Source organism: Spermophilus citellus (genome assembly GCF_964194105.1).
Source record: "Spermophilus citellus genome assembly, chromosome: 1".
Lineage (NCBI taxonomy): Eukaryota > Metazoa > Chordata > Mammalia > Rodentia > Sciuridae > Spermophilus > Spermophilus citellus.
This window is the reverse complement of record NC_138182.1, coordinates 36,798,110-36,816,233: the sequence shown is the minus strand read 5'-3', so window position 1 is coordinate 36,816,233 and position 18,124 is coordinate 36,798,110. Positions and strand designations below refer to the sequence as shown.

General features: G+C 35.1%; 1 protein-coding gene across 3 annotated transcripts in view; it reads left to right on the top strand.

The window, feature by feature from the left end:
- VPS36 (vacuolar protein sorting 36 homolog) overlaps window positions 1-17,694 on the top strand; it is a 30,805-nt gene extending 13,111 nt beyond the window's left edge. For 2 of the 3 annotated variants that reach the window (XM_081283269.1, XM_081283271.1), the window contains 10 exons: window positions 1,076-1,165; window positions 1,998-2,084; window positions 8,010-8,042; window positions 8,158-8,235; window positions 8,960-9,094; window positions 11,036-11,101; window positions 12,754-12,818; window positions 13,412-13,496; window positions 14,418-14,494; window positions 14,582-17,694. In XM_081283269.1, coding sequence (XP_081139395.1) covers window positions 1,076-1,165; window positions 1,998-2,084; window positions 8,010-8,042; window positions 8,158-8,235; window positions 8,960-9,094; window positions 11,036-11,101; window positions 12,754-12,818; window positions 13,412-13,496; window positions 14,418-14,494; window positions 14,582-14,675 — 810 coding nt within the window. In that variant the 3' untranslated portion in view covers window positions 14,676-17,694. The remainder of the gene's footprint in view (window positions 1-1,075; window positions 1,166-1,997; window positions 2,085-8,009; window positions 8,043-8,157; window positions 8,236-8,959; window positions 9,095-11,035; window positions 11,102-12,753; window positions 12,819-13,411; window positions 13,497-14,417; window positions 14,495-14,581) is intronic. The other variant, XM_081283270.1, reaches the window with a different exon arrangement.
- The last annotated feature ends 430 nt before the right edge of the window (window positions 17,695-18,124 follow it).

Here is an 18,124-nt window from a genome sequence, read left to right as displayed (position 1 = left end):
TGTGGGGGGGTGTGTGTGTGTGGGTGTGTGTGGTTTAATATAATAGAAGGCAATATAACAGGTTTCTCCCATATTTTTACAGTAAAATCTTTTTACATCTTAAGCCTTATCGACAGTAGAGAATATGAATTTAGGTTTTAATGGGAACAGAAAGCATGAAGGTGTGGTCACAGGAGGGAGCTGAGGCTGTAAATATGCTAAGTCATGCTACTTGGCTACTAGTAAAGTTTTCAGTGGTGTAGTTTGATTAAAGAGTATGGGGGCTGTGGGTGTAGCTCAGTGGTGGAGTGATTAACTAGTGTGTGCAAGACCATGGGCTTGATCTCTTATATCAGAAAGAGTGAGGGCAGAAGAGAGAGAAAGGAAAGGGGAGGGAAAACAGTGTCTTGTGCAGGGAAATGTTAAACTGAGGTAATATCTGAAAGCTCACCAGCCTTAAAGCAGGCTCCACAAAAATCTAATCACTTAAGTACTTATGCTACAGTATAGAGTCTATATATTCTGATTAATGAATTACTGTACAGGTGTTTATTTGCAGGTATGTTTATCTCCTCATGAATATATATATATAATTTTTCTTTTCAGCAGCACATACAGTAGTCACTAAGCAAATATAAGTTAGTGACTGAAGTCCAGTCTCACCATAGTTGAAAAATATATTCAATTTAGTGAGCATGTTTTGTCCCTAATTTTTGGCTTCACATTTTAATTAGACAAATTATTCTCTGTATCCTTCATGGAAAAAGCGTTGTGTATATTTCCTGGCTCTGTGTTTCTTTCACTCTAGATTGAAAATAATCTATATATGCAGTATTGTTTAAAGTAAGTCTGATTTGTTTCATTGTCACTCATCTCTTTGTTGAAAGTAGTTCGCTTTATATAGGTCAGTAACTTTTTTTTTTTCCTTTGTGTTTTCTGAAGTTGAGCCAAGAAAAGAACTTCCTTTGATTTCCTTTGATGTCTGTGAGAATTCTAGGCTTGTTGTACAAGGCTGAACAACAGACTTTTATACTAATTTGTCCAAGGATGCCACAACTTTACTGACTCACTTAACGTATATGTCTGTACATAACAGTTTTACAGGCGTTTATCAGAGGAAATGACACAAAGAAGATGGGAGAACATGCCAGTGTCTCAGTCAATACAAACAAATAGAGGACCCCAGGTATTTTTAAAACTATATATTAATCCAGTATTTTCAACTCTGTTCTTGCATCTTCATTAAGATTGTCCAGCCCGGGCAACTTATCGAGATCCTGTCTCAAAACAAATTTTTTTTTTCTAATATTTATTTTTTTTTAGTTCTCGGCGGACACAACATCTTTGTTGGTATGTGGTGCTGAGGATCAAACCCGGGCCGCACGCATGCCAGGCAAGCGCGCCACCGCTTGAGCCACATCCCCAGCCCAAAACAAAAATTTTTAAAAAGGCTGGGAATGTAGCTCAATGGTAGAATGCTTACCTAGCATGTGCAAGGCCCTGGATCCAATCCTCAGGATTGAAAAAAAAAAAAAATAATACTCTGTAACCACAGAACTTGCCAAAAACAAAATAGTGTTATTTGGGTAAAAAAATTAATTTTTATAGCATTTAGTCTAAATCACAAACTATGAACAGGCTCTCAAATTTATGAAGTAGTTTGTATAACTGTCAAGTATCAAAAAAATTAGCTATAATTTTTTATACATTTGAGACCCTTTTAAACATTTGACTTAGCTTGCCGAAAAACAAACATGAATAGGAAATTTAATTTTTATTTAAATACAGAATAAAATGGTCATTTTTTGTATATTTGCTTTTTCTTTACCGATTCAAAGACATTATGTACAGTCAGAAACAGAAAAATGTTTTGAAAGGAAGCTAGATGTAATTGTATGTTGTTTTTCTTTGGTTCTTTGTGGTCCTTTCCCGCCATTGAAAACAATGTGGTTCGCAAAAGATTTTGTTTCCTTCCCATTTAGTATGTTTTATGTTCTGTATTTTCTTTTTTTTTCCAGCCAGGAAGAGTAAGAGCTGTAGGAATTGTAGGTATTGAAAGGAAACTGGAAGAAAAGAGAAAAGAAACTGACAAAAATATTTCTGAGGTAACTCTTAATAAGTTCCAGTCAGTCATCTTTTTCAGCTATCTGTGTTTATTCTTTTGGATACAGCTGTGACTAATTCCATTTTGTAATATGAATAATATTTAAATTGCATGCAACTCTGCAGTTTCCTCTTTCCTGTAATGGGTTTACCTCAGGCTGGCATTAAGTTAACCTAAACACATTTTAAAAGCTTTTTCTAAAAATAAAAAAGAAACCCAATTTTGTTTTCTGTTAGAGAACATCATAGAATGTTATATGCAAACTTTAAAGATGTAATTGATTAGAGGATACTCCTAATGAGTTCAAGGTTCTCAGTATAATTATTTTGGAAGTTTGATTAACTTAGTTGAGAGAAAAATGCTGTTCTATGGCCACTGTTCCCAGCTAGCCACCACACAGTTTTATACTGATGACCAATTAAGATGAGATACTAGACAATAAGAATGGCTCCAACCAGCCTATCACTCATACTCAGAGATTATACTGTCTATATATATTATGATGCTTTAAAACCTCATCATAAAAGAGGAAATTCAAGTAAAGGGGAAAGAACTCTGGTTAAGAAAGCCAGTTATGATTAGATTCTGTAATTAATATATCTAAACACATCATGATCTTGTTAGTCAGCTTTGTGTTATACTAACAAGATACCTGAAGCAATCAATTTACAAGAAGAAAGGTTTATTTTGGCTTACAGTTTTGGAGATTTCAGTCCATGATTGGTTGCTCCATTGCATTAACCCAAAGCAAATAATTTTTGAATTCCTATTCTGGGATTGCTAATTGAAAATATATATTATTGTTGAGGAATTAGAACATTTGATCTATTAAATGCCCATGGTATAGTTTTGCTGAATACTTATTTATGATAAAGTTTTGGGTGTTCTTTAGCCATGCAAATTGTATTTTTATTTCCTGCAAATGAGCAGGTAAATCCAACACTCATGTTCAGTCTTTGGCAAGATGAGAGGCGATACTGTGTTCTTTCATCTTAATTTTGTTGTTGTTGTTATATTAGTAGCTATTAAGGTTCAATATTTCTTAGTTCATGGATGATTACAAATGGTGGTATTCTGTTTATTTTTCATACCTGTTAGTTAGAATATTTTTTATTTAGAGAGCTACTTCTCTTCAACTGCAATTTGGTTTTCCACTGACATAGTTCATAAAGGAAAGGCAAGATAATTGGTTTTTTTCCTTTATTATCAACAGAATAAGTTAGTTCCTTATCATCCTTTGAAGCTGAGTAGATTTTTTTTTAAATGTCACCATGAATTTTAATGTATTGATGGGGTTCACTCAGTGGCAATTATTTATTCTGTTTGAAGCTGAGATCATTCTATCTTTGGCAAGTAGGAGCCTCTTCAGGTTGGCTCCTGAGTGCTTTTGACATGACCTGGTGGACTTTGGTAGTTTCCTTGATATATGATATAACAGAAGTTCCAGGGCCATCTTATACATTTCCTGCTGTAGATCTCAAATCAACATTTAACTGAGAAACTGTTTATTTTATTTTATTTTTAATGATAAATAATATTTGAAAATCACAATCTGTGTCCACAGCTATTGAGTTGATATTTATTTTTCAGCCTTTTCAATAGTCGGAGCTAAGATTTTGTTGTTTATGAAGAGCCTCATGAGATTGTACCAGTTCTTTCAATTCAAATTCAGGGCAACACCGCCAAATAATTACTAAAATAGCAAAAAATAATATTTTTGTATGTGTTCTCCCCATTCTTTTTCCATTAAAAATAGGGGTGCTCCATCCATATCATCTAAGCATTCAGCCCCTGCACACATCCTTCTCCCTCATCCCCAGCTCCCATTTAGTCTCACTTTCAGGAGAATATTTAATTCCGACAGTCCTTATGACAACTACCACTGGTCATTTTGGTTATCCCAGGTCATTTTCTAGTAGATTTTACAGGAGGTGCTCGTGGGCACAGTATTCCTTGTATCTGGTATGCCTGTGTTCCTTACACTTGACAGCCACTTTTGCTCAATTTAAAATCCTTGACCACGTTTTCTTTTCCTTTAGTGCCTTTAGTATATTCCTTTCACCTTTTTTGTCTGGCATAAGTGTTACTGTCAAAGAGTGAGGATGGGACTGGGGTTGTGGCTTAGTGGGTAGAACGCTTGCCTAGCATGTGCAAGGCATTAGGTTCGATTCTCAGCACCACATATAAATAAATGAATAAAATAAAGATCCATTAACACCTTAAAAATTAAAAAAACAAAGAGTGAGGATAATTAATTTTTTTTCCTTTAAGAGTCATTTCTGTGTCTGGGGTTGTGGCTCAGTGGTAGAACGCTTGCCTCACATGTGTGAGGCACTGGGTTCAATTCTGAGTACTGCATATAAATAAATGAATAAAATAAAGGTCCATCAACAACTAAAAAAAAATTTAAAAGGGAGTCATGTATTATTTTTCCTAAATAGACTAAATTTCCTAAAAGATTTCTTTTTTTCCTTATTATTAAACCCAATAATAAAATGTGACTGCTATTCTGGATTATTGTTCTAAGGTATACAATGTGCTTTTTCAGTATGTAGTTTCAGAAACTTTTTTAATTTCAAGAAGTTTTTCTGTTTAATTTTAAAGATTGCCTGGATGTTTTTCCCTTCTGAAACTCTATTAGCTCTGTATTGCAACGTCACTGCCATTTTGAACTGTTTTTTATTATCTTTCAAATGCCTTTTATCTCTTTCTTTATTTTACTTTGATTTAGAAAATTTCCCTTTTTTAGACATGTCTCTTAAATTGTTATCTGTTGTTTTTATTCATTCTTGTGTGTTGTTTAGTGGTAGGCTTTATTTCAAAATGATTTTTCATGTTTAATCCTTTCCTGAACCTCTTCGTCTAATTTCTGATTTATTGTCCTTTCATAGCTCATATCAGCTTTTATTAATTTATTATAGACCGACACAATACCTTTCTTTTATTTATTTTTATGTGCTTCCCTTTTCTCTTTCCTGCCTAGTGCCAACATCATGCAGATCTTGTCACTCTTTATTACCTGCATGTTCCTCTGGGGGTTATGCCAACATTGTGGCATTTAGCTTTGTAGTATATATTGCCTGTGGGCTCTTGGTTTTGTTTGTTTGTTTTGTGATACTAGGGATTGAACCCACAGGTGCTCTACCACTGAGCTTTATCCCAGCTCTTTTTATTTTATTTTGAGACAGTCTTGCTAAGTTGCTGAGGCTGGCCTTGAACTTGCCATCTTTCTGCCTCAGCCTTCTATGTCAGTAGGATTATAGGCATGTGCCACTATGCCTGGTGGTCTCTGGTTTTAAGATGTAGTTGCCTGTCTGCCTTTATGTTGGGATTTAGAGAGATTCACTAACTATGCGGCCCCAGCTTAAATCTCTTCAGAATCCTCTATTCCCATAAAATTCTGACGTTTAACATTTAACATTTAGAAGAGTTTTTATTATTCAGAGAAGAAATGAGAGTAAGTGGCTAGATCTGGAGCAAGGGGGATGAGTGCCATGGTCTCCTGCCTCGTAGGCAAGGGCACAGTGCCACAGGGCCTCAGAGCATCACTGTTCTCTGGTACGATGCTCTTCTGTCACACTCACTGTCATCTTCTGTGTTAATACGTAAGGAGATGGCATGGAACAGTGAACTACTTTGCATTATTAATATTCTTTTTTCTGCCATGTTCACTTGGTGTTATGTTCAAAATAAAGTTTTTCTTTTTTTAAAATATTTGTTTTTTAGTTGTAGGTGGACACAAATACCTTTATTTTATTTTTTTATGTGGTGCTGAGGATCAAACCCAGTGCCCCACACATACTAGGCGAATGCTCTGCCACTGAGCTAAGTCCCAGCCCCTCAAGTTTTTCTTAATTTATGCATAAGTTATTCCAGTTCAGTCTAATTTTCATGGAGTCACAAGCTCAAAGGATTCTCCATAAGCATTGTGCCTTGTCGTGCAGACCACAGGTTGGTTTAGCAGATTGTTCTTGCTCTCTGCTCTGCTGTCGGCACTGTGGTGGTGCTCCAGGCATGGGCCAAGGGCCAGACAAACAGCGACAGTGAGAGAGGCCTTGTGCAGAGAAAACAGGCTGCGCAGGGACACCAGTTGACTTCTAATTTCCCTTGAGGTCAAGGAAGGCTTGTTAATAGCAGGAATATCGGGTTAAAGTCCTAAAAGACAAGGAGGTGCTAACAGTGAGCAGCAGGGAATAGAGGAATCCAGGTTGAGGGAATGGAATACTACTCAAAGGTGCAGAATCAAGGATATTGATACTGAAAATTCAAGAATATATTGAGTTACTGAAACTAATAACTAAGGTAATGACTAAAAGCCAATAAGAAGGAGCTATAAGTCAGCTTAAGAGGGTACCCATCGTTTTTAAATAGATACGGTTTTTCTCAAAATTGGAGCAGAAATTTGGTTATAGGTACAGTAGACAGAAAGAAAGTTTGGTAAACCGACAAAGTAATAGAATTGGGTATGTGCATTCATCTTGCTTTACTGTATATTATAATGGCTTTATCATCCCTTGTTTTTGATAGTTCGTAATTCCAAATTTCAGAATAATAACAGAAATAGAAGTAAAAAAGCTTTTATTTATGTTTTATATTAAAATATTTTTTAAAAACTCTTATAAGAAACTAAAATATTTTTTATTGATCATTTATAAACAGTAGAGGCAATTGTATGTACTCCGTGTGGTCTCACCATTTTAGTATATTTTTTCTATGAAAATGTAATACAATAAAGTGATTTCAATTCAGATTTTATGCTATTAGTTTCCTTTACACAAGTATAAGAAATTTATTAACATTTTATATACTTAAAAATCTAAGTGTATAAAATGCCTGCTTTATTGTTGAAAACTCAGTTGGTGTGTGATTTGCCCCCATTTAAATGTTAGATTGACTTGGCTTCAGAGCTAGTGCCCAGAGCTTCCCACAGAAGGTTTCCTGCATTTGCTGGCTGTTGCTGATAAGAATTCAGTGTTTAAGCCTTTTGTTTATCTGAGGAAATTCCTGTTAGGTGTGTGCACATTACCCTTTGTTTTCAGTATTAACCTTGGTGCTGGCCATCAGAATCTTATACAACACTCTATTCTTTTAGCAAAATTCTTTTGCAGATGGAGGATACTTTTCTGCAGATGGGCATAAGCTGATCAGAGCCACTATTATATATATCCAGTCACTCTGGACCAATTTTTCAATTAATGACAAGTTGCTTGATTGCTTTTAAAAAGATAACATCTGTACACGTCAATTAGATAAATTCTGCACTGGCAGGATATTTTCAGTAACTTGAAATAATTTATTGGAAACATGTTTGATGAAGTTTGAAGAGTATTTTTGCTGTAGTAAATGAAACAACTGTTAGATTTTATTCAGATACATTTGGTGGCTTTGGAATACTTTTTGTGATATCCACCATATCCAAAGCTACAAGTATAAACATTTAGTAATGGCAGGCTGAGGCTGCTTCAGTTAAATCATAGCTATTATTGCAGCCAAAATACCTGAGCCCAAAAGGGTATTCATGCAGCTGTTCAATGCCATTTTCAACCAGGAAAGCTTTACAAGACCCTTGATTCTTGATCTCCTATCAGGAAAACCAGTGACAGATTATCTGATTTGTGTCAAGTAATAGTAAATAATATTTTAGACTATAATTTATGTTTCCTTTTGTTTGTTTAATCAATAATTATATTATTTTTGAAAATCTGAAAAGTTTTTGTTGCACTTTATTTTGAAAAATGTATGGTTTCTTAGGTAGAGTGGATGTTATAAGATAAGGTAGATGTATTACTTATATAATTATTTTATTAACAATTGATATTTCTAAGGAAATTTCATAAATTTGTATTATAGGGAAGAAAATAGAGGATGCTTCATTCATTTTCATTCTTTAGATGGATTCCAGTAAAAATTACATTTCTCATTTCAGGCCTTTGAAGACCTCAGCAAGCTAATGATCAAGGTATATGTTATTTACACCTCCAAAATTCATACCAGCTATGCTGCAATTTTGAAAATATGTTTTGTTAGAAGATACTTTGGGGACATTGTTTCTTTTTAGTCTTTTCTTTTGACAGGCTAAGGAAATGGTGGAGTTAGCAAAATCAATTGCTAATAAAATTAAAGAGAAGCAGGGTGACATCACAGAAGATGAGGTAAAGATGCCCTTTAAGGTCTTAGAAACCACGTGGCACCAATAATACACCCATGTCTTTGTGGCTTTCCAGTTTGCTTGCTTGCTGTCTCTCTTCCTCCCTTCCCTTTCCTTCCTTCCTTTCTCCTGAGGATTGAACCCAAGGTCATCTTACCACTGAGCTACAATCCTCAGATTCCCAGTTTACTTTTTAAAGTAACATTTCATTTCCTTTAGAACTTGAGGGTATGTGAAAGTGCTAAAGAAAAAGTGGACCATAAAAATTTTGTTAACTCTAGTAGGATTCAAGTTTGTTCCAATGCCTTTTCTTGAAGTATAAAAAACATAATGAAAGATGTAAGGAGTGGCTATTTCATACACCCCTAAATTTGATGTCTGTTTCATTAAATTTATCTACAATCTGGTCACCTATTTTCCCCAAATTTTCACTTGTATCATTTGGTTGATATTAAATATATTGTCATTATATAAATTCTCTCTCACACCAAACTTGTGATATAAACAGGATGAGAGATAAACATAGAAGGAAGGAGAATAATTCAGATTTCTGCAAGGAACTACTAGAAATCCACTGCCTTTTAGTTCATGGCATAGAAACATAGTGAAGAAATAGGTATATAGAGAAAATTGAGCAGAATTGAATTTCTGATGGAAGGATTTCAAATGTTGGGGTTGAGAAAAGAGTTCTACATTGTCTTCTCATGCATTTTCTCCTCTCATTATAGACCATCAGGTTTAAGTCCTACTTGCTGAGCATGGGAATAGCTAACCCAGTTACCAGAGAAACCTACGGCTCAGGAACACAGTACCACATGCAGCTGGCCAAACAGCTGGCTGGAATATTGCAGGTGCCTTTAGAGGTAAAACCAAACCTAATATACTTTAAAAACTATGTTAAGAGGGATAGTAGGGGATAGGAAAGGTAGCAGAATACAACAGTCACTAATATGCCATTATATAAAAATGTGAGTGTGTAACCGATGTGATTCTGCAATTTGTATTTGGGGTAAAAATGGGAGTTCATAACCCAATTGAGTCAAATGTATGAAAGATGATATATCATGAGCTTTGTAATGTTTTGAACAACCAATAAAAAAAAAAACTATGTTAAATTATTTCCATGATATCACAAAGCTTAACAAGAGCCTAACTCCTTTCATGATGTGGTTACTATCAATCAACATACTATTTTTTTTTCAGGAATATTAAATTAGTCTAGTGTACTTATTAATGAGTCTTTATAATACTCTAAATTGCTTTCAATTTGCATTTCAGATATCTATAACTATAAATCTATTTAATATGCTTTTCTAATTTAAAAATGTATTATATTTTTCTATAGATGTTTCTGTTTATCTAGTCCATAATGTATATTATACTATTAATAATTCTGTAATGCAGATTCATCTAGTGTAACAATATTCAGGTGACCAAAACTTTATTAAAGCCTCTGTATCAAGAAGTATTTCAAGCATATGCCAAAATCAGTAATATAATGAATCTCCTATGTGCCCATCACCCAGCTTCATCTATAAACCAACTTCCAAAGTTATTTTAAAGCAGATCCTAATATCACATCATTTTATCTGTAAATATTTCAGTAACTGTAATGATAAGACATCTTTAAATGTAACTAAAATCCTATTTCACACCTAATGATCCCTAATATCAAATATCTAGTTAGTGTTTACATTTTCTCTTATAGTTTGTTTTTTCAAATCAGAATACATTATAATTAATTGATTTGTCTCTCAAGTTTTGGTTCATTCTCTCTTTTTTTTTATAGTTTTAGAAATTCTTAAATTGCTATTTTATTTATTTATTTATTAAAGAGAGAGAGAGAGAATTTATTTATTTATTTTTACATCTTTATTCGTATGTGGTGCTGAGGATCGAACCCGGGCCACACGCATACCAGGCGAGCGCACTACCCCTTGAGCCACATCCCCAGCCCGGTTCATTCTCTTTAAGTCCATGGATTTTTCATTGTCCTCTCTCTCTCCCTGCCTTCCACTCCTAAAATGTATTTGTTGAAAAATTGGTAGTTTAGTCCAGAATGTCTCATAGCTTGGCTGACTGTGTAGTTTTAATAAGGCTTCCATTTTACATATTCCCTATTAACTGTTATAAATAGAGCTTTTTTTTTCTGGAAAGAATATTTCATAGAGAGTGCTGTATACTTCAGGAGGCACAGGTTGACTTTTTGTCATGTCAGCAGCCACTGACAGTCATTATTTGGTCTGTCATTTCATTAGGGGCTGCAAAATGACAGTATTCTTATTTAATACTATGTTTCCTATTTATTACTTTATTTCACTTAATAATCATTGCCACTGCACCAGTGTATATTCATGAGTATTCTGTGCATCCTAATCTTATACTAAAAACAGTTTAGTAATAACTTATTTTAAAGTAACACTGGCACGAAGTTTTTTAAAAAATAGCTTCACATAGTGATCATATTACAGATTTTTTGCAAAAATATTTGACATGAAATCTTCAAGGATTATGAAGTGACATGATAGGGATAGGTGGAATGACTTTACACATGTAAATGTACTTACATGTGCCTTTCCTTTCAAGTAAGTAAATGCTAAAACAGTAATAACAACATTAAAGTCCAAATACTGAAGGTGAAATGCCTCTTGATACCTGAATAGGCTCTCCTGTGTATAAGTCTAGTTTTTTAAAACTTCTTAAGAATTTTTCCTGATTTGTAATTTCACTCCAATTCATGATTTCTGCTAAGAAATGCTAACTGGTGCTAATTGTAATACTTTTTTTTTTTTTAATCTCAATAGGAACGAGGCGGAATAATGTCACTCACAGAGGTGTACTGTTTAGTAAACCGGGCTCGAGGAATGGAAGTAAGTACAGAATATTTAGATACTCTCTTAGCCAAATATAGACTTTCTTGATATAATACAAATTCCCCTAGAGTGAATACAATTTGAGGAAAGGTTGTGAATATCTAAGCTATTTTGAGAAATAGTGTAGTGTGGTGAAACTAATACTATGCTGGGATCTAGGAGGTAGATTTTGTATCTGGGTTTGCCAGTGATTGCTGAGTGACCTTGAGTAGCTTCACAACTTCTCTGGGATCCAACTTACCCTTAAGATAAGGGTTTGGAGTGAATGACATGTTTCATCTCTAATATTCTGCATTTTTGTTGTGAAGAATGAGGTTGTGCAGGAACCTCTTTCTCTGCAATAGTTAATTTGTTCCTAAGTTACAGTTAGATAGGAGGAAACAGCTCTGGGGTACTATTCGCATATTAACTGTAGACATAAGTATGGTCTGTTTAAAGAACCTAGCAGAAAGGATTTTGAGAGTTTTCTCCACAGAGAATTAATAAATATCTGAGGAGATAAACATGTTTAACTTGATTTAAACATTATGCAATGCATACACATACCAAAAATTGCATGGTATCACATAAAGATATGCAATTTTTCTGGGTTTGTTATGTCATTTAAAAGAAAAAAAAATAAATTAATTAATTAATTATAAATAAATAAATAAATAAAAGCGGGGGTGGGTGGGTGGGGGGGACAGTTAGATACAGATTGCTCCTTAGAGCGTGCAGAGGGAAAGCCACCTTCCTCCTCTGTCTGCCCTGTCACACCCACACATCCTTGGCCTCCAAGGTCCTGTCCAAGTTCCCTTTGTGTCCCAGCAGCCAAACACAGTCACCTCTATGCGGATGATTCTCACACATGCCTTTGCAGCCCTCACCCCAGCCCAGAGCTAAGCCTCCGTTGTGTGTGTGAACAGTCATCATAAGTGGCCTCAGCAAGTGCTCACTACCTGCCAAGGCCCTCTGTATGTGTTGCCTCGTTTATCCTCCCACTCACTCGGTGAGGTAGCTCCTTTACTGTCCCCATCCTAGGGATAATTTAGGAATGAGGAAATTGAGGCTTACATTAAATAACTTGGCCAAGGCCACACCTGGAGACAGTGGTTTGTCAGGGATTTGCACCCAGGCCTCAGGGGGCTGCCTCTGGAGCCATCCTGTATGATTCAGAGCTGTGCTTGTCCCTGCAATGGTTGTGATCTGTTAAAGCTGCACTAGCCAAAACGGTGCCACTAGCCAGCTACAGGTGATGATTGTGAGCTTGTAACATACTAGAGTTAAAAGAGTAGTACAAAATAAAGAAATGTTAAATATCAGCATCTCAAAAAAAGGTTTTTTTCAATGCTGGGGATTGAACTCAGGACCTTGGGCACTCCTAAGCTATATTCCCAGCTACTATACCATTTTTTTTTTTTTTCTTTACTTTTCATGTTGCTACTACAATTTTAAAGTTATATATAGTATTTCTTTTGGAAGGCACTGCTTTAATGAATTGAAGCATTTGGCTCATTTGTTAGTTCCTTTTGCTTTGTAATGATTAAACCACATAATTTTCTTGATAAATGCTAATTTTTAAATTTCCTATTATGTTTTAGTATCATTACAATTATATAGCATTACACTTATTGACTTGCAGTGTAAACTGGATTTCTTTTCCCCATTAGTTGCTCTCACCAGAAGATTTAGTGAATGCATGCAAGATGCTAGAAGCACTGAAATTACCTCTCAGGTAAAGGAACTTTCACAGAAGTTTGCCATCTGTAACCATGATTCTGCCCAGGAAAGAACCAAAAGCTCAACCAAGTTTACCATGCTGCAAAATGTTGTCCTCTTGAACTTATATGTGACTAGAGTTCACCTGGCACCACAAGCATCTTCTGTCATCCTGGTTTTCATCCTATCATACTGGGTGTGTCCTAATGGGATTCCCAGATTCTTGTTGATTTGAGGGAAGAAGATAAGACTGTGAGCTCCTCCTAGGAACTCGGGATAACCAGCTCTTTCCTTTAGATGGTTTGTGTTTGACGTGCTGGAAATTCAGAAGTTCAGGTGTTCAGCTGTGGAGTTAAAAGAAAGGTAGTCAGACATATTTTATTTAGCATGTAGATTCTAGTAAAAATGTAGTAATCTTATTACCTGTTAATTCAGGAGCACTTTAGTTCTGTCATAGTTACTTGTGGTCATTCATTATATTTTAAATGTTGTGTGATTATCGTTGTCCTCATTCCTGGGCATAAAAGAAAATAAAAAGTGTGTGCTTCTTCTTACTAGTTGAATATCCCAGATGATTCTTGACTCTGTTCTCACATATCTGGTTTTCAGACTCCGGGTTTTTGACAGTGGCGTCATGGTAATTGAGCTTCAGTCCCATAAGGAAGAGGAAATGGTAGCCGCGGCCCTGGAGACAGTATGTGAAACTAGTTTCCTCCATTCATTAAAACTCACCATGAAGACTCAAATGCTTACTGATCTGAGAACAAGATTTTCTTTTGAATTTAACTTTATTAAAAAATTAACATTCACAGACTCAGTGATTTATTATACACAATGAATACATAGTAATCAAAGTCATTCATTAAAAGCTTTTGGAAGCTTATTGGCCCTCTTAAAATCTTGGAAGTAAGGAGAGTTAGAATTAGTGAAGTTCTGCCTTTTCTACTGAAGTTCTAACTTTCTTAATTAGAATGTTACACAAAATTAAACTTTTTCTTTAAGTTAACACCTACATAAACAGCATTATAAAACATTAGAATTTGTTTTGTGCTTCAACAAATTTGAAGAGCGAATACAGTTTAGATGGATTTTAACTGGCCAAACTGCCAAACTTACCCATTAGTATACCTGAAATGCTATTGTTAAGCCTTTAAGATGAACCTGTGTAATTTAATAATTCATAATTATTGTATGTTTCAGTTCAAGCTATATGAAAACCCCAAGACTATAGATATTCTGCCACACATTTTAAACTAAACCTATATATATGGATCCTTTACTAAAGCATATAGTACTAACTTGATTAAAATTTGTTATGTGCTCCTTTCAGAATATCCAGTAACTCTTTCTAGGCTTTAGTATAGTGTTTGGCTCTGTTATGTTATAAGGGCTTCATGTTGATATTTTAGCTTCTGCTCTATTTGTTCTGGGTCCATAACTTTTACAGATTTAAGCACTTATTAAGATTTAATTTTAAGTGAACATTCTTTGGATTTTATTAGAAAAATCAGAACATTATTTCCTGTATATACAATTATATATTCTGCCTAAGGTTAGTACAGAGGTGTACTAAACTAATAACTTTTTTTTTTAATCTGTTCTGTGGTTTTGACAGGTTTCAGAAAAAGGATCCCTAACATCAGAAGAGTTTGCCAAGCTCGTGGGAATGTCTGTCCTCCTGGCCAAAGAAAGGTAAGTTAGGCCTTTGCCGTTCTTTATAGTTCGTGTTTGTGTTTCTGAATGGACAGGTAATTAAAGTTTTCTTCTTTTTATTCCTAGGTTACTGCTTGCAGAGAAGATGGGTCATCTTTGCCGAGATGACTCAGTAGAAGGCTTGCGGTTTTACCCAAATTTATTTATGACACAGAGCTAAGGGTTTTGTATTTGAAATACTTTTTGTCCATACTTTTATCTGGTAGATTGTGTGACACTGAGCTAAGAGATAAACCCCGATAAACTGAAGATTTATTAGAATTTCACAGAATGATATAAAACTCTTTTAATCTCTCCCTAAATATTATGGTTCTGAAAACTTATTTAGGATACATAAAGGAAAATATAGAAAAATGAATTCCAATATGAATTTAAAATCATGCTATAGTTGTGCAAAATCCTCCGAGTTTAACTTGAAATACAGTAGATTTTGATTCCCAAAAGTAACCATTTAGTGAAGAAGGGAATTTAAGTCCTTGAAGGAGGAAAAAGATAAGTTGCATGTTTGGATAGGTTACATTATTAATTTGGTATGACTAAAATTCACTGAATTATGAATGTTTTCCTCTGTGTCTGATGCACCCATTTTGGGGGGTTTTCTTGAAGGAAGTCATAGCTACAGTGTAGTTTAAGAACCTGACAACATTGGAACAAAATATCAAACTTTACTATGCCCCATGAGGCTCTTCCTAAGGGCTTTTTAAAGCAGTCATAGGCATGTCTTCGACAGACCAAACGAAACACCTTTAAAAAAGAAGAGGGCTGGGAGTGAGGCTCTGGAAGAGCTCTTGCCTAGCATGTATGAGGCCCTGGCTCATAGCTCTAGCACAGAAAAAAAAAAAAAATTAAGAAGAAAATCTTATTTGACTTACATTTATATTCTAAATAGGTTTTGATGTTTGTTTTTTAAGTGATGATTTCATGGCTGGCATTTAAAGAATGCAACTGTGTCATTTTGCTTAAAAAATGCTGTGGATTTTGCAACTGAATTAAAGAGCTGTATAGACATGCCCAGAGTTACGATTACAAATTTGGGAGGTAGATGGCTTAGGAATTCCCTAGAATTGTTCTGCGGGTGGAAGGGCAATGGGAACCTTTAGCTAATTTCACAGGAACCTTAGTGCTCTATTACCTGGAAGCCAAGGATGGGAAGAGAAAGTGGAAAAGTGGAAAAGTAATATGCCTCCTTCTCCCTCCCTTAAGGAATCTTAACACTGAACTTAAAAAAAAATCTTTCTTTCATATTTCAGAAATATGTATTTCTTCTTTGCCCTACACATTATAAGTTGTGTGAAGAAACTATCACACAACTACACACTATGGTAAAAGGTGTTAATACTGAGAACAATAACTGGCCAATGTTGCCTGTAGAGTGCTTGACTTTTAAAGTAGACTGGCTGACTTCATATGTTACTGCTCTACAGTGTACAGTGTATCAGCATTACCTCCAACTCAGGGACCCCTACGGGACAGGAGACCCCTTTCTGAGACTGAGTTGGACAGAGAAGAGTAGCGTTGTTTTTAGCCAATTCTCCAGGGGGGATAGTGTATGAGTGGGGAAACCCCTTGGTACCAAGAGGAGGGATGCCCAGGTGCACACTCCAGGACTTTCCTACTAGGTGAGGTAGAGGCTACTGCAAATGCCCTCTTGGGAGGTGCCGAGGTCCTCAGCCACAGGTAAGGGGATTCCCTACCTCTAATCTCTTCCTGAAAAGTGTCTGTTGCTGCTTGGTGTTTTCCAGTGTCATGGGAATGCTGTGGCCAAGGCATCCTGCTTTAGTCTTTGTTTTCCAAACCTGTCACTGACTCTTCATTGTGGTGACAGATCCCCTAATTACCTCATTGCTCAGCCTCAGGTTTATTTTGGAAGTAATAGTGTCTGGCCACCCAAGTCTTTTAGGGGGTTAGTTGGACCATAATGTAAACTTGTTTGTACATCTCCCCTCTGGGTTGCACTCACTCTGTCACATGGCTCTGGCAGACTTGTGTGTACATACATAAGCACACACACACAAATCACAGTATCTTGTCTGGCTAGGGATCTTAAAAATTAACAGAGATAAATAATAATCTGTTTCACATGTTGGAGTAGTTGCAGATAAGGTTGTTGGAGCTTCTGGATCTAGTTCTAATAGTTGGATTCATTACAGCAAGCTGACATAATTCAACATACTATTTACTTTAATGTGACAACAGATGAAAAAAATGAAACAATATGAGTTGTTGAGAGTGATCTAAAGAAAAATGAGATGAATATGCTTTTCAGATGTCACATTAACTAAAGAATAAGTACAATTGATTTTATTATTTTATTTTAAAAATGGGCATTTTTCACTTTTTCCAGACCTCCATTTGTATTTTTATTTTTTGCCAAATGAGGTGTTATTTTTGTCTTTTATTGTTAGAGGTTATGTTTAGATACAACCAATCAGGCCCTAAGTGCAAAAAAGTTCTTCCTTGGTGCTTATCACTGGTATAATTATTTTTGTTCTCCTAACTTTGCTCATAGGAGCATGAATCTCTTTGTAGCTTTATGGTAATGGAGTATTTCTAGCATTCAATAAATATCACTTCCTGTCAAGAAAAATTTTTTTACATTGTATAAGTGAAGGTTGTTTTCAGGGTTAAATGACTGATATTAATGTATATATAGTAAAATGATTGCAAAATATTAAAATGATTTTCTTACGTTGGTGTTCTTTTATAAATACTTTGTGAAAATGAAAAACTTTTAGTCATACCAAGCCAGTATGTTAAGAATTTTTCCTTTAGATTTTATAATTAAGCATTGCTTATAAATATTTATGACTTCAAGTGCTTACTATTTTAGTTTTCTTTAAACATGAGAAATGAGTCATGAACTGTTTCTTTTTTTTCCTCCTCTTAATGCTGGATGTGAATCCCATCGTGTGTAGACCCTGTATGTTTGTGTGAATGTGTAGCTCTAGTTCCCTGTCACCAGACCAAGCTGATCAGAATGGCGATTCATCGTTTCATCACTCTCAAACTCATATATTTAAAATGGTTCTCTTTTGCCCACCAATCTCAGCATCTTCAATGGAGTCACAGCTTAAAGGTGGTTAGGTTTTACAGATTTCGCCTAAGGACAAAATAGAGCATGCTCAACATGATCCTTGAAAATCTCTTAAATTGCCAATAAAGTTCTCTTTATAATCTTATAGTTTGAATCCCTGTGGAGTGATATGTAGGTGTGAATATGTCATGCATATAGTAAGTACAATATATAATAAAAACTGCATACCAACAATAGACTTTTATAGCATTAATAAATACACCATTTTAGGGCTAGAAGTATGACTCAGTAATACAGCACCTGCATGGCATGTGTGAGACCCTGGGTTCCATCCTCAGCATCACAGGAAAAAAAAAAATTACACTATTTAAATGTGTGTCTTTTTGCCAATACAAATGGTTGGATTTATGTAAATTTATTGCTGATCCCATACCTTATGATAGATCTAGAGTGTAAGCTCCACAAGGGCAGAGATTTTTGTCTGGCTTGTTCGTAAATATATCCCCAGAGCCTAGAACAGGGCCTGGCACACAGTAAGCATTCAATAAATATTTACTGAATGAATTAGCCTTGAT